Below are 15,939 nucleotides of genomic sequence, written 5' to 3' on the forward strand. Positions count from 1 at the left end.
TTAGAAGCAACAACGTAGTGTTCCTATTACCACCGTTCCGTTTACCTCACAGTTGCACGTTGCTCTTTGGCACGCTTTTATCTGTGCATTTGCTTGGAAATAATTAATTGAGTTAGGCATTTAAATCCTTTTGTGTACTTTAGACTTATTTAAAGACCTTTTAGATTGGTTTAATTTGCCGAAAGACGAAAACAAACAAATTTGTGCGACAGCTGACTTCATTATTTCAACGACAATAGCAAAAGGCCACACTAATTTTGCGAAAAGCGCGTGGTATTTAATACCTTATTTATTTGCTTTATTTCGCCATTAGAAGTAAGTTTCGCTGTGTCGAAAATCTAGCAAAGAAAGCCACTGGATCAAGACCTAGTGCATCCAAAACCCAGTAATTCATTTCGATGTCTGAGGGCAGCGGAAGCGAGAATGCGGCCGCAGCAGAGGCTGCGGCCGAGGCAGAGGCCGCGACTGAAGCGGCACTGATGGCTGAAGCTGTGGCTGTGGCCTACCAGAGCGACGAGGAGGAGCAGCCAGAAGCCGAGGATATGCCGGAGCAGGCTGGCGATAACCAGGAAGAGGACGCCGCTGAACAACAGGATGGGGGGGAACCAGAGGCCGACGAAGACGCTGATGCTGACGACGCCATGAGCGTGGAAAATGCGGAAAACGAAAGCGATAGCGGTGGAAACGCCGAGGAAACCGCTGCCGCCGACCGTCGCCAAGCCACCAAGAAGGAGCTCACCCAGATTATCGACAAGTGGGAGCAACAGCAGACCCAAAATGGATACGATCCAGTGCCCACTCTCAGGAGGTAAGCGTGCTTCAAAATCATTAACGCATGGGTCCAACTTAATACCTTTACTATCGCAGCCTTGCGGAGATCTTTGAGCGTGAGAAGGACGTGTATCGGCGCAAGGATCCGGATCCCTTGGACTCACGACATCCATATAGAGCCGATCCCAGCTGCCAGTACGGATTGCTACTCAAGCTGCTCTTTCGGAAGGATACCTTCATGGGCAAAGTAAGAATAAAGTCATGTGATTTTTATTTTTCTAAAAAGCAATGTAAATGTTTTCTTAAAATCAGGTGTTTTAGAATTTCCAAAACATAAGCTAACTAAAGTGAAATATTTTATTTAACTAGCTCCTCAACGATTACCTGCGAGAGAACTATTTCAGTCGCCAGAATGTCAGTCGCAGTTCTCTAGAACTAAACATCTTGGCCTGCCGCCTCATTCTGGAGATAATGCCAGGAATGGAGACCTCTGCAGTATTTCAGACCGCCGAAGGCGATGGAACCATCAATCGCATCTACTCTTGGGCAGAGGACAGCATTGAACCGCTTCAGAGCTATGCCACCGGGCTTTTAGCCGAAGCGATGGAAGTGAGCGACATAGCCATAAACTTTCGCGATCTTAATATTCGATTGGTGCCAAAGATGATCAAGCGTCTGCACATGCTCCTGGCGATCAGCAAGAGCGCCACTTCAGATGTCAATACGTCGATGCACAATCTGTCGGCTGACAGCAGCACGGCGGGCATGCTTAGCTGGGTGGCCTGCGCCAGTAATGCATCGGCTCCTCAATCGCCGCAGCACAATGGCAGTGGGCTGGGAGCAAGTTCCTCGCAGCATGGAGACGCCTCTAATATGTCCATTCTGTTCGAGAACAGCAGAGATGCCTTTTCCGTATCTCGCTATTACAAACGGATGTACATTCCTTTGCACCCGGCCACAGCAGATACCAGCCAAATGTTAATCATGCGCTTCCTGACCAGCCTGGGCGAATATCAAGAGTTCCTAGCCATGGCTTTCGAAAACAATGTGATGCAGCTAATTTTTGGCTACCTGGAGAACTTGGATCGCCGGGACACCTGCTTGGCCTACGAAGTTTTGAAGTATCTGGCTTCCCTTCTTTGCCACAAGAAGTTTGCTTTAGAGTTCATTTCACACGGTGGACTGGAGGTCAGTAAATGGTCTTGTAGAGGGAATGTAATTATTTTTAACTTTACTATTTTTTACAGCTTTTGTTAAAAGTGCCCCGCCCCAGTTTGGCGACTACTGGTGTGTCCATCGCCATCTACTACTTAGCATACTGTGAAGACGCCATGGAACGCATATGCAGTATGCAAAGACCACTTATTTCAGAACTAGTTCGCTACGCGCTTTGGATTCTGGGTCGTTGCCACGACTCCTCAAAGTGCCATGCCACCATGTTCTTCAGTCTGAGCTTCCAATTTAAGGTCATATTGGATGAGTTTGATGCTCAGGATGGTTTAAGAAAGCTGTACAATGTCGTAAGTAAATGGTTTAAACGAAAGAAGTTCGATTAAAGTCAATTACCTTAACTTCTTCCTAATAGATTTCCGTACTAAAAATTCTTGATCCGAGCCACAACGACAGCGATAATGACTCTGATTTCAACGAAGACGTAGAATGTGCTTCCCGACAAATGGTGCGCCACGTCTGCGTAGCCCTCAAGCGCTATATGGAGGCGCACTTCTTCTACAAGTACAACAGCTTTCTGTGCCAAACAAATGCGGCATCCCCGGCACCGTCATCAGCCCACTATTTCAATCAGAATCCCACGGTTGCTGCCAAACTGACCTTTGACCAATTGAACGACCAGATTCGCACGCTCCAGGAGCACACTTCTATCCGGGCGCACTGGCAACCCGTGGATCAGCTAATGAAGCTTGGTGGAATCACCATGCTACTCAGGATCATCGCCTTCAGTTACGATTGGGTGAACAGTGGACGCTCCGAGACGGTGCGCTCGGCTCTGGACGTGCTCAGCGTATGCTGTATTATCCCAAGAGTTTATGTTGTGCTCTGCGAGCGCCTGCTGATGCTAGACAAGACAACTACCTCCGGATTTTGCTCGGTTCTGGGCGCTGCTGCAGGAGAGATTAGCTCGGATGCAGAGGTTATCAAATCGGCGTTAGCGGTGCTGTGCCATTGTGTTTGCTCTCCGATCATTCGCAAGGACAGCGGCACCAGCCTGATTAAGTTTGGAACGTCCTCCAGGAAGAACAAGGCCAACCATAAGTACGCCGAAGAGCTGATTGAACGTGTGTGGGAGTCCGTGTGCTCCAACAATGGCATTGTGGTCTTGCTATCGCTGATGCAGACCAAAGGACCCATTACGGATGCGGACTGTATACGTGGAATGGCCTGTAGGGCCTTGGCGGGACTTGCTCGCTCCGATCGGGTCAGGCAGATCGTCAGCAAGCTTCCACTCTTTGCCAGCGGACAACTCCAGACGCTGATGCGGGATCCCATACTCCAGGAGAAGCGCGCGGAACATGTAATCTTCCAAAAGTACGCATTGGAGTTGCTAGAACGAGTGTCGGGTAAGACGAAACCGCTAAATAATCCTTTGGATCCATCGCTGTCCAACATGCACAAGGCCAATGTAATCGCCCAGACACGCATCCAGTATAACAAGCAGCAGCTGTATCAGCTTATCTTCGAGCACCTGGAAAGCAACGGTCTCTCCCAGACAGCCCAAATGCTGCAACGGGAGGTGGGTCTTCCGCTACAGACTCCCACTACGCGCAGTTTTCATCAATCACCTTTCGACTACAAAAGTCTTCCCAGTGGTAGTAGCTCGCTGTCTAGAAATCGTCTGCGAAGCCGCATGCAAGATGTGAACGCAGCGATAATGGGCAATGGAGACTTAAACAGAAGTTTTGGTGAGGACTCCTCGCCGGCAGGAGCCGGTGGTAGCAATGCGGGAGATGGAGTCAGCATACCAAATTTTAGCTCCCTTAACACAACGCAGACGCCCATAAAAATAAGGAGGACGGATAGAAGTTCAGTTAGCCGCTCTATCCAGAAGCAGGCAATGGAGCCTGGTGGCATGTCAGTTGGTCTTGCCGAAGATGGTCAACTGCATCCCAAGAGGATCACCCTAAATACCATCGTAACGGAATACCTCACCAACCAGCACTCGCTGTGCAATAATCCGGTGACAACCTGCCCGCAGTTTGATTTGTACGAGCCGCACAAGTGTCCAGATCCGAAGCCCAGCCGATTGCTAAGCTCGAACTACAACCTGACTAGTCGGCATGCTCGAACCCAAGCCGGATTTAATACCAGTCGCTTTGACCGTCGCTATGTGCACACGCACTTTTCACCATGGCGTAGCATTCGATCGGCGGACTACGAGGACCTAGAGTTCACCTGTTGCGATTTGGCGGGTAAATACATCATTGTGGGCACGCAGCAGGGCGACGGACGAGTGTTCAACATGAACGATGGCGTGGAGCAGTTCTTCTCCAACTGTCACAACTTTAGCGTTGATGCTATTAAGGCTAATAGAGCCGGAGACTTGGTCATCACATCTAGCTTCTGGCGCACACCCACCAGCATTCTATGGTCTATTGCGGACGATGAGTTCAAGCTAAAGTTGCGACTTCCCGATGTCACGTACTGTGAGTTCAGTCAAACGGTGCAGGATCGTTTGTTGGGCACCCAGAATGAGGTATACTAATTTGAGTTATTTTACGATCTATAGCAGTTTCAACTAATAAATTCACCTTTTTTTCACAGTGCGCCACGCTCTTTGACATAAACACTGGTTCCAAGGTGGCCTCGTTTACGCCAACCATACCTAATCTCTACACCAAAAACAGAGCAACTCTTTGCCGAACCGATGAGCTGATTTTGTCGGGTAATTACATAAATGCATTTATAAGTATAAAGTTACCTGAAATGTAACTGAATCGAATTCCTAGATGGCGTTCTATGGGATGTGCGTTCCGGAAAGGAGATCCACAAGTTCGACAAGTTTAATCAGTGCATATCAGGCGTCTTCCATCCCAACTGTCTGGAGGTACAGTCGAAATTTGTGTTGATTTATTTATACCATGTTAATATTTCCAACACAATTTGTAGATCATTGCCAATACCGAGGTGTGGGACTTGCGCACCTTTCATTTGCTGCAGACAGTGCCGGTGCTAGACCAGCGTAACTGCACCTTCTCCCCGATGCATGTAATCTACGGTGCTAGCTTGGGGGCTGATAGGGACCATGACATGGAGACGACCACCTACGACACCAGTTTCAACGTTCTGGACGCCTACGACTACTCGAGCATTGCGACCATTGACGTTAAACGCAACATAAACGATCTGAGCGTCAGCGCCAACGGGAGTCTGATCGCCGTGGTCGAAGACTACAGTGGCTACGAGTCCAAACAGGAGACCTACGTGAAGATCTACGCTGTGGGCGTTAAAAAGAGCGAGCGCTCGGAAGAGGTGCGTGCGGTTAAGGAGCTGGCCAGCGAGGTATCGGACGCAGTGGCGCCGGGGTCGGCAAACGCTAACGATGGTGGCGATGCTTCGCTGCTTCGGGTTTTCGAGGAGCCACCCGAGGAGCGCCCACAGCCGGCGGAAAACGCTGCACCCGCCGGTCCCAACGATTTTGAGGAGGATCAGCTACGCCGGCTAAGTCCCGCCACGCAAGCAAGTCCAAATCTTTCTCGCCAACATGCACCCAACAGCTCAATTGTTGGGGTGCGACGGCGGGCACGTAGACTGGGTGGCAATGGCAGCGGCAATGGCAGTGGCGGGAATGGGAATCTGAATCTTAATGGTGGTGGCGGAGTCGGAATCGGCGCTGCCATAGATCTGAGAACCCTCATGCGGCGCATGGATGATATTGAACTAAATATTATGTCTATGCTTGCAGGAAGATGATGAGGAGGTGCCCGAATCTGATGAGGACGGTTCGGATACGGGCTCCGAGAACAGTAAGTTTGATTTTGATTATAATCATTTAATCCGTTGCTAAATCTCCTTACTCCCTAGCTTTTGCTATAGGTCAAAATTTACTGGGTTTCCCCCTGCTTCGTAACCTTCATGGCTCGGACAACGATGACGAAGATCTGGATGAGGACGACGATGATGGAGAGCCGCTGGACTCCGATGACGATAGTGACGACGACGACGGCTCCGACAATGGCGACGACGATGGCGACTTTGATGTGCTGGAATACTTCGATAGAAGCAGCTCAGACGGTAACTCAAGATCTTTAGACTCTGTTCGTGTACGACTTGTATTTTCTCCTCCCCTAGATTGAGCCCACTCCTCATCCAAACCAACAACACACACAACTGTTCCTTCACCGATCCACTGCTCCGCTCCACTGTTCACCCACTGTTTCGTCTCGTCTCGTTTGAACCTCTTAGTTGTCCGCAGCGCGCATGGAAGGATGAGCAAGCAACAGTCGTCGTAGCATAAGCACTCTAGATATTAAGCTGTTACATTAAAATCTAAATTGTTATTTTTGAATTTTGTACAAATCAAATACGAATGCCGCAGGATTGCATTAAAGCCAGCTAAAGATTATTAAAGAGATCGCATAATGAGTACCAACTGTAAAAATCAAATCTATAAATTGTTTAACAATTTTCATTGTACAAGCCTGAATAAAATTTGTGTACTTTTGCTATAAAACAAAAATAAACAATTTTATTAGAAAACAAGGCTTTTTTCTGTGCTATAGAAACCTAGAAAAAATTTCCACTTTTTGTATAATGCTAAGGAGCCTATTGTATTAGAAATCTATTACTTGGAAGACTTAATTCCAGAATGTAAAATATTAAATATTTCGTTTTAGAAATTAATGCTATCATATACTGAATTTATTTATAAACAATATTATTTCCCTTAATAAGTCTTGCGGTGCTACATAAGCCAGTCAGTGGTGTTGATTCCTGCTGACTTTCTTCTGTCGCGAGAGCGATGTTAAGTGGATACCGGATGCGGGCTATTGAAGATGGTGATGGTGGATAACACTTGTTGATGGCTGGCTCTGTCCCGTCTCCATGTCATCGCAACTGTCCAGCGAGCGGGCCTTCTCCTTGGTTTGAAAATTGTTTATGTCTGCTGTCCAGGGTAAGGCTTGTAAAATGTTTATAACTAGAGTGCCGTCGATGGTGAGAAAGATTTATGTCGTATTGATTTGATTAATTCCCACCTTAGGCTTTGAACTCAAATGTGTTGTTATTAATATCTAATATTATTTCCTTAAATAAAAGTAAACGAAAACTGATTGATCCACCCTAATGCTTACAGAAATCATAACTAACCAGTGTTACACACACGTTCTATTCGGATTGAGTCAAATGGTGCCGATTATCTTATCGCCAAGTGTGGACTGCAAGTTGGGAAAACGAATACATTCATCACCCCGGTCGTTGCTCACTAACTGGGTTTTCGGTGACGCTATTACGGACACGGACCGGCTCTCACCGAAAATCGAAGCGAATCTCGGCCGAATCCTTCATCAGTAGATAAATATGGTGATATTAAGGTGTTCGTTGTGCGACAGCTTGGCGGTCAAGTTGAATGCGTTCGTATAGGCCGTTGCTCAGGTGTTAGAAAATTGCAAATTTAGTTACTACTTGACCACCGAAGTGTGCCTATCGACGGCTGTGGAGCAATTCAATCGAAGAACTCTGTGCATCTGATCTGCGGAAATGTCTATGAAAGCCATCATCATCGGATGCCTGGCCGTGCTGGTGACACTGGGTGCGGCCCTCGATGAACATCCTCATTTCTGCATTAAGACAGATCCCCTCCTTCTGTCGGAGATCGATCGACATGTGGTCATCCCCAGCGAGGAGGACCTACAGTGCCATATTAAGGCCACCACGTTGACCCAAAACGAGAAGGTAAAATTTTGGGCATATGGGAATACCCATTTATAAGCTAAAGTTTTCTGGATTTTCTTGGGGGGTAAGCAAACATACTAAAAGTGGAATTTTAGAACAGTCAATTTATGGCAATTCGTTATGGATACAACTGCTCTTGGAATAAAAGTATTTCAGTTAGTGCAATTATTTGGCGACTAAGGCAGATTGCACGATTCCATATTTGTTAAAAATGGCCTCAATTTGAAAAACTCCCTACCTTTAATGGCAAATGGTGCGTCGCCAAACTAGTTTGCCCCATCGACATCCTTAAGTGACAAATCCAATGCCAGCCAATAAATTATTCGAGTGGCTGATATTCCAAATTGAATTAGCTTGACGATAAAGTGACAAAGTGTCCATCGCAGCTGAAGAAGATAATGCCGGCGGACCTGAGATAAGCCGAAGACGGTGGTTATATACGAACAAGGTGTTTGTTTCAGTCTTTTACTTTTATCTCTTCATTTTCCAGGCAAACCTCGTGGACACCCTGTGCGCAGATCATGGCTCCACCACAATCAGGCGAGATAACCATCACTTTTTTAGGCTGCGCAACGGAGAACTGACTGGAAGGGGAGTTCAGACGGAGGTGTGCGCCAACGGAGGTGATTCGGTCCTGGCCTGGATTCCCTACCACACCGTGCTCAAGAACTATGCGGCCGAGCTGAATCCCAAGGAGCGACTGACATACATTGCCAAGGCCACGAACGTGGAGCGGGAGAAGACAGAGCTCTGTCACTTCCGACACACGGATCTTGTCAATGCGGTGTCCGACAATCTGTTCACCTGTGTGGTCATGATTTTTGGCGATAACTTTGTAAGTTCCTCGGGAAGATGGTTCGGTTGATGTCCTACAAATATGTTATCTTTATAGTATGGTCTTGAGGATAACATTAACGTACTGGTGGAACTGGAACCTTTGGCATACCAGCTGAGGAACATTACTTACCTGCCGTGGCGCAATGTGACTAACAGCTACAAGATGCACCTGGGTGACAGTGTGCTCCGAAATCCCAGTGGCGAACGTAAGCCCATTTACGGTAGCCTGAACTACGATTTTGTGGAGAAGATCCTTGTGAACATGTCCAGTGTGTACCAGCATAGGAAGCTATCCAGGCTGCCTCTGCTCTTCGAGCACCGGTCCTCTGTTCTCGAGTTGGACTTGTATGGTATGGGTGGCCTGGATGTTGCGGAAAAAGCCTATTTCGGACGAAGCATGGACCCCAGGAGCGAGGTGAAGGTGCAGGTGATTGGTCAATGGGTAGACCAGCATCGGGAGTTCGACGCCGACATATACGAGTACTATGGCCATGGGCTGAGACGCTATAAGGAAACTCTGACCGGGGCCCGGCTCACCTTCATCCGAATAGATTATACGGAGCCGGTTTTCATGGCTCCGGAGTCTAGCAACCTGGCCAAGGCCTCGCTTTTCCGAGAGCCGAAGGTTGGCCAGATAAGGGAGGATCCATCGGGCAACTATACCGAGTGGGAGAACGCACAGGAAGAGGATTACGATGAGGAAGGTCCAGGATTCTACTGCTGGTTTGTGATTACTTGTCTGCTTTTGGCCCTCGCTATTATCCTGGGCATATACATTGTAGTAAGCGCTCACAACAGGAGAACCAAGAAGCGCCACATGTACGAAGTGGCCAACACGAATGTGCCTCCACCCGCCTAAAAATTATGGACATTAAGTTAAGTTTTCTAAATCAGAAAATAACACCAGGATCAACAGGTGTTTTCAGTTCGAAATGTCAGTTTAAAAAACGAGTTGGCAGCTCAATTGCTATGTCCTCGAATTAAAATTTGTGTGTTCGTTTTTTGGGTTAGATTTATTAAAAATTTCGGCTTGAAAATGTTAATGTGAGTCAAAAAACTGTTGTGTGTTTCATTGAATATGTAAAGAAATCCCCTGGTATGAACGGCAAGGAATGGCTCTAAAATCGAGAAATTAAAGAGACTTGTGAGCTGAAGGACCCACATCAAAAACCTAAGTTGTAAATAGAGAAAAGGTAAGTTTCAATGGAATTTCATGCCTTAAACATAAGAAGTTTTAAGTATTAAAAAGAAATCTAGAAATCTGAGGAAATAAACAAAATGATTTCCGACCGGCATGCGTTAGGGATTTCTGTCTTTATACCACGTTGGCAGCGCCATTCACAACACGCCTATCATCTCACTCACACTCGCACACAGAGAAAGACAGATAGAGGCAGAAGTTCAGTTCATCAATTCATTCATCTCATGGAAGAACCTTATTGATAACGTCGCCAGAGATAGCTAGTGATTTCATTCGATCAGGGTCCCGAAAGACCCACTGGTGTGCACTTGTTTTGGTTTTGAAGTTCGCATCTCTGGGAACGTGTGTGTTTCGCCCTGAACCACAAATATGTGAGTTCCGAATGCGATTTGTGTGACGCGGCCATATTTAAAGAGTTTTTTGTGTTGAATGTGGGGCGAGCTGCGAAAATTACATAAATACAGCGCAGGTGAGTTCATTTTTGTTGCGGGAACCCGGTCGAAAGGTGCTCTAAGTGCGGGTGCAAGTGAATCGAAAACAATATTTACCCAATTCAAGTCGGGAATTATGTATTTGTTTCGTTTTTTGGGCCTAAAAATCGCATTTTTCGCTCACACCAACACCAAGATGGTAAATTGTGTATAACAATATGGCTGTCTCTGTCTGGCACAAGAGCTACCAGACGTGTCGACAGTCCCTGTTATTAACAGCGGGTTAGCAGGTCATTTTACAACAGATGAAATTATTCTGAATTTTAATTGACCATTTTTTGGCGGGCAAATCATAACAAACCTCGTACTCATGCACCTTTCGGGGATCCGCTCATTCTAATGGTTATTTTAAATTAAAAAAAACTGGCCCATTGCAGCCTCCCCCTAGGAACACGAAGTGATGGATCGCAAGAAGGTCCTGGAGCTTGACAAGATCTGCCGCCTGTGCATCTCGGAGCGCAAGGAGATGCGCCCGCTGTTCAGCGAAAAGGTGCCCGAAATGCTGATGGACTGTACCAGCGTGCGGGTGGAGCCCACGGAGGGCTGGCCGGACAAGATCTGCGTGCAGTGCGTCCACGCCGTAAGCCGGAATCACGCCTTCAAGACGCTCGTCGAGCGCAGCGACAAGGAGCTGCGCGAGTATATCCGCGGTCTTACCGTGGCACTGGTAATGGAGGAGCAGCAGCAGCAGGAGGCGGCAAACGCTAAGCAGCAGCTTCAGCTGGAGCGGAAGCAACAGCGACAGCTGCAGAAGCAACAGAAAATCCTCGAGGAGCAACTCCAGCAGCAGATAGTCCAGCAGCAACAGCATCAGCCTCCTGCCAAACCAAAACTGAAGCCGCTGCTCCGCAAGGGCTCCCGCCAGCAGAAGCAGAGGCATTTGGAGGCCGCACCAGCACCACAGTCAGTCCCGCAGCCCGCCCCTCAGCCACAGATGCAATTAATGCAGGAACATGCGCCGCAACAGCCCACTATGCAGCAGCAGATCCAGCAGATTCATATGCCCACACTTCAGCCTGCTCCCGCCCAGCTACTGTCCGCTGCCGGTGCCACCACGACTATGCCGCAGCAGATCCTGTTGCCCAACGGCCAATTGATAACGACTGCTCAGATTGTAGCGCCGCAGTTGGCGCAGATCATCAGCACAGCGCCGCAGTCAACGACTAATGGTCAGGCCACCGCTGCGCAATCGCAATTCCTGCCACAGCTTCTACAGACGCCGAACGGACAGACGTTGCAGATTGTTCAGCAGCCCAATGGCACGCAGACCCTGCAGCTGGTTCAACTTGTGCCGCAACGCAGTTTGGCTCCGACCGGAGTCACGACAGTGACCACAACTACCAACGCCACGGATATGGGTCAGCATGTAGGCGCTTCTCTCGGTGATGCCGACGTGCAGTTGCTGGAGGACGGCTGTGAGGTGGAAGACGAGGAACTGGAAGATGTGTACGAGCAACTGGATAGCAAGGCAGATCACAGCTTTGAGACTATTGTACTGGACGACGATCAGCAGCAGGACTTCCTAAAGGACCACCACGAGCACCACCAAGTAATGATCAACGAGGATCTCACGCAGAGTGAAAGCCAAGACCATGAGTACTTCGACGATTTGGACCAACAGCAAGCAATGGACGAGATAGAAGACGAGGAGGAGCAAATGAAGCCCGAAGAGGACCAGGATACGTTCATAATCGAGGAGATTCAGCTGGAGGATGACGAGATGCTCGATGATCCGGATGGGGAGGAAATCGACCAGGATTGTGAGTACATCGGTGAGGAACAGGATCCGCATTTGTCCGGCGACGTAGACGACGATCTGGAGTATTCCATTATGGAGCCGCCGGATGGCGAGACAAGTGTGGACATTGACCAGGCATTCATGGATTCTGAGCAGTCGCATCATCAGCAGCACCAAGAAGAGATGCAGAGCATATCACTGGAGAACGCTGTTGTAGAGTTCAGCCAGGCCACAACTACAACGGAAGCCCTGGTGGGTCCCACTATGACCGTCAGCTCGGCCAGTCCGACGCCAAAGCGAGCCAAGCGAAGTAACCACCAAATTCCAGCCGGTGTGACTCTGGAACCCTGCGACCACCAACCACCTGCCGCTGGATCAACGACCAGCAGCAAGCTGGCCGCAGCCAACTCTCGCCAGTTGGTGCAGACGGCCAGCGTGATTGCAGCCGCCGGTGCGGACGACAACTACGAAATAGATGCTAATCTGGTAACTGAGTTCATACGACAGCACACCTCGCCTCTGGGATCTGGGAGATACATTTGTCACCTGTGCAGCACCGAGTTCCGGCAGTTCAAGGGCCTGCAGAACCACATGCACTCCCACACCAACTGGATACGGGCCAATTGCAAGAAACAGCCGCAGTGCCAGATCTGCCTAAAGAGCTTTAAGGGCCCAGGAATGCTGCGGATGCACATGAAGACGCACGACGCTGAATCCAGCACACCGATGTGCACCATTTGCAATCGAACCTTCAAGTCCAAGGCGATCTTGTACAGGCACAGACAGACGCACCAGCAGAGAGCGTATTGCTGCGGCGTGGCCAACTGCCGAAAGAACTTCTCGTCCGCGGTGAACCTCAAGTGGCACGTAGAACGCAAGCATCCGGAGGTTGTGGATCCGCTGTTCAAGTGCGGCGAGTGCGGATCTTTGTACGACAACGTGGACTCACTGCAGCTGCATGTGGAGAGCACGGATCACAGTGCAGAGGTGCAGATCAGTGGCCAGGACGATGCTTTCAGCGGGGCGGTAAGCATCGTCAGCAACGGCACCACCGACATGTCGAACATGATGGCAACCGGCCAGGGTACGACTTTGGCCGGCGGCACGGGCGATACCCACGCCGTGGTCATGGGCTCATCCGGCGAGGTGTACTTCGTGACGCAGGCGTAGCCAGCGGAGTTTGCCGCAGCGGGCGCTCCTGGAAACGGCGAGTGCCTGCTCGGCATTTAGATGACCACTTAGATGTAATATATATACATATATATATATATATTTTTGTACTACCCCCGTCTAGATAACAATTTAGGAATAAGCACAACTACACAAATATTGCAATCCTAGATTTCTGTCGTAGAACTTGTTTAGTAGGACCTAAGCGATTCACTCGAATTTTGTAAGCAGATACGAAACTTTAGGTAGGCAGATCGAGGCGGATCCTCACATCCAAACGCTTGGGGCATAAATCCTGCGTGGACTGTGCCAGTTTTTGTTTTTAATTTTATTACCCTACTATTATTATTTTGTTTTCCCGGGGAATACAGACTGGCATTTTAGGCTAAACGTATTTTGGCGTTGGGTTTTCATTGTTGGGCTTTGAAATAAGTGAATTTGTTTTAACTGAACAACAAAATAAATTAACAAACCTTCTATGAAACCATAATTTGTCTTTCTTGTACGTCCCATCTGGCCGGTAATATTTATTTTTAAGCGTGTAATCCAATTCGCTGGCTTTGTTGGCTTGTTGTTCAATTGCATTGACAGAAGACCGGGAAAAAACAGAACCCAAACAAAATTGATCGAAAGAAAACAACAATCAAGCCAAGGTCTTGTCTATTGATTCCCAATTGCCACGTGTCGCGTTCATCCGGTTATGGGAAGTATCTGGATAACTACGATTCGCGTATGGATGCTTATGTAAATCTGTAAATGCCTATTAGTGTGATTTAGGTACATGTACATACATATATATTATATTATCCATAAAAAGTGACCCCCCAATAATCGGTTATCTGATCGCAGTCTGAAATCTCCGGCTGTCACAAGAAATTGTTAATTAATTAGCAAATAAGCCGCGAAAATAATCAATTGGAATAACATTGTGACAGCTAAAATCGCCAGGCGTTTATTTGTTTTGTTCAGATTATATATGGCGGTCAGCCGCGTTTCGCAAGATAAGATAAAGGTTTGGTTTTCCGCTTACAAATATGACGCATACCTTCGACTTACCGCCCTTAATTTTCCAGCCAGCTGTTGGAAAATCTGGCCCAAACTAAAGCTTATATTGTACATAGATATTTTAGATAGCTAGATTTTTGATTCGTAACTAGCTGTATCTAATGCAACATTTTTAAAATGGGCTTTACCTATACCATCATATGCTTTACATTTACATTTACATATGTATATATTCATTGCACTTATAATATATTCTTCATCTTAAATGTCATGCTTTCATGCTTGGCTGGAAAAGTCCTTGCACTTTAAACCGTCGAAATAAAACTTGGCCACGCAGCCAAATAAATGTCAAGATAAATTTCGTAGGCCAAAACGAATTAATTAGAAAATAGAAGAATTCTTTTTAAGATAATATTTCCTACAAATTTGCTAGTCTATCACATAGTGTATTTTTTACACAAAAATATTTCAAACATTTGAAATCAATGGGAAAAATGTTAATGGGGCTTTACGTTTTAAAAATACATATTTCAAAAATATCTATTTTCGGATCGCGCACTATCGAACAAAAACCGGCGACTGTTGGCTCCCAACAGTTGGTCATCCATTTCAAATTTAATTGATTTGGCACTGGCGAGGGGTTCGTGGAAGGGGGGGGGGATCAAAATAATTGCTCATAATAAATTCCTTTGATTCGCCAACAGGCGAGTCACAAAACACGCATTTACAACCCATTAATGCACAATATTTTGTGTTAATATTCGGCGGTTTTGGCATTTATTCAGATTCTCGAATCGAAATCCACGACGTCACCAAGGCAAATAAATCCAATTTTTAGATGACCTTTCTGCTGGTTGTGCTGGGTATTTCCAATCCAAATCCACTTTTTTTTTTGGGGAGGTTGTGATATTAAAACGCAATTGGGAATAAATGAGCACATCGAAGGCGCAGTTTAATTATTAATATGGCGCCGCTTGTGTGCTAACGGAAACTTTCAAAAATATATATTTTTGAAAAATAACAATATTGGAATCTCACAACCTTAAGTTCTGCTGCAAAGAATCGTAAAGTGGAGGCTTTGTTTATACTTCCAGTGAGTGGATGAACTCAAGGAAAGGAAAGGATTGTATTTCATGGATTGCGTTCTCTATTCTCTTTATTCATTGAAGACTACAACATTTTTCCGATCGCTTTATAGCTGACTTAACAAGTTTCCTTCTTTGTTTGTGTCATTAAACCGACGACTGGGGTAAACAAAAATCGAAAACAGCGACAGCCGCAAAAATGGCGTAAGAATATGAAAGGGAAATTAAGTGTTGTTTAGAGAATCAAATATATTGTTTACTAAACTGACCGCAGATAATGATCGATCGATAGATCGCGCTGATGGGGCTTTTCCGTTCAAAGTATTCCTCCAGACAGGGCGAATTTGTGTGCTAATAACTTAGGTCAGATTTAAGAGGGCCAACACTTTTTGGCCCACTTGCTAGCCACTTTTCCACCTGCTCAGAATTTTAAGACCCCTCATTGACGCAATTGAAAAGAATAACAACATTGTTTATTTTGCGCTCGGCGCTTCGCAAATAATACTCGTTCTTAGGCCCGATTATTAACAAATGTTGTCTGCTACTGATATTTTAATTTTGTTTGTGCTATCTTACAATTCGGCGTAAAATGTTCAATAACAACAACAAGTTATCCACAACAAATGGGTGCTGTAAAATGCCCATTTGGAATTTTAACGTAAACAAAACTTTTATTTAAAGAAAAATAGTTTACTATTGAACAATACTCAAGTAACTATTTCGAAGCTTTCTCCA

General features: G+C 46.7%; 3 protein-coding genes and 1 non-coding gene across 7 annotated transcripts; 3 read left to right on the forward strand and 1 right to left on the reverse strand.

The window, feature by feature from the left end:
• The first annotated feature begins 232 nt into the window (after window positions 1–232).
• On the forward strand, window positions 233–6,625 carry mahj (mahjong). Of its 2 annotated transcripts, none has more exons than NM_001259522.2 (11): window positions 233–808; window positions 868–1,018; window positions 1,141–1,959; window positions 2,019–2,291; window positions 2,357–4,480; window positions 4,549–4,669; window positions 4,734–4,831; window positions 4,894–5,256; window positions 5,690–5,750; window positions 5,809–6,018; window positions 6,076–6,625. In NM_001259522.2, the coding sequence occupies exons 1-11, from the start codon at window positions 399–401 to the stop codon at window positions 6,078–6,080; spliced, it is 4,635 nt and encodes a 1,544-aa protein (NP_001246451.1). In that variant the 5' UTR covers window positions 233–398; the 3' UTR covers window positions 6,081–6,625. The 2 variants fall into 2 exon arrangements, with proteins under 2 accessions (NP_001246451.1, NP_611592.2); NM_137748.4 differs by having other exon boundaries at window positions 6,076–6,479.
• On the reverse strand, window positions 6,624–9,243 carry asRNA:CR42547 (antisense RNA:CR42547). Its single transcript, NR_033161.1, has 3 exons — window positions 8,645–9,243; window positions 8,147–8,546; window positions 6,624–8,087 (listed from the first exon to the last, which is right to left on the reverse strand).
• CG15674 (uncharacterized protein) lies at window positions 7,210–9,565 on the forward strand. Of its 2 annotated transcripts, none has more exons than NM_137749.2 (3): window positions 7,210–7,677; window positions 8,168–8,512; window positions 8,570–9,565. In NM_137749.2, exons 1-3 carry the CDS (start codon window positions 7,489–7,491, stop codon window positions 9,371–9,373), a joined length of 1,338 nt encoding a protein of 445 aa, NP_611593.1. In that variant the 5' UTR covers window positions 7,210–7,488; the 3' UTR covers window positions 9,374–9,565. The 2 variants fall into 2 exon arrangements, with proteins under 2 accessions (NP_611593.1, NP_001286685.1); NM_001299756.1 differs by having other exon boundaries at window positions 7,399–7,677.
• Window positions 9,566–9,881: 316 nt separating this feature from the next.
• On the forward strand, window positions 9,882–13,602 carry CG10321 (uncharacterized protein). 2 transcript variants are annotated; one of them, NM_137750.3, is made up of 2 exons: window positions 9,882–10,184; window positions 10,584–13,602. In NM_137750.3, the coding sequence occupies exon 2, from the start codon at window positions 10,607–10,609 to the stop codon at window positions 13,112–13,114; it is 2,508 nt and encodes an 835-aa protein (NP_611594.1). In that variant the 5' UTR covers window positions 9,882–10,184; window positions 10,584–10,606; the 3' UTR covers window positions 13,115–13,602. Both variants share the same exon structure in this region, with proteins under 2 accessions (NP_611594.1, NP_001261124.1).
• Window positions 13,603–15,939: the final 2,337 nt, after the last annotated feature.

The sequence above is a fragment of the Drosophila melanogaster genome, chromosome 2R, assembly GCF_000001215.4.
Source record: "Drosophila melanogaster chromosome 2R".
NCBI classification, from domain to species: domain Eukaryota; kingdom Metazoa; phylum Arthropoda; class Insecta; order Diptera; family Drosophilidae; genus Drosophila; species Drosophila melanogaster.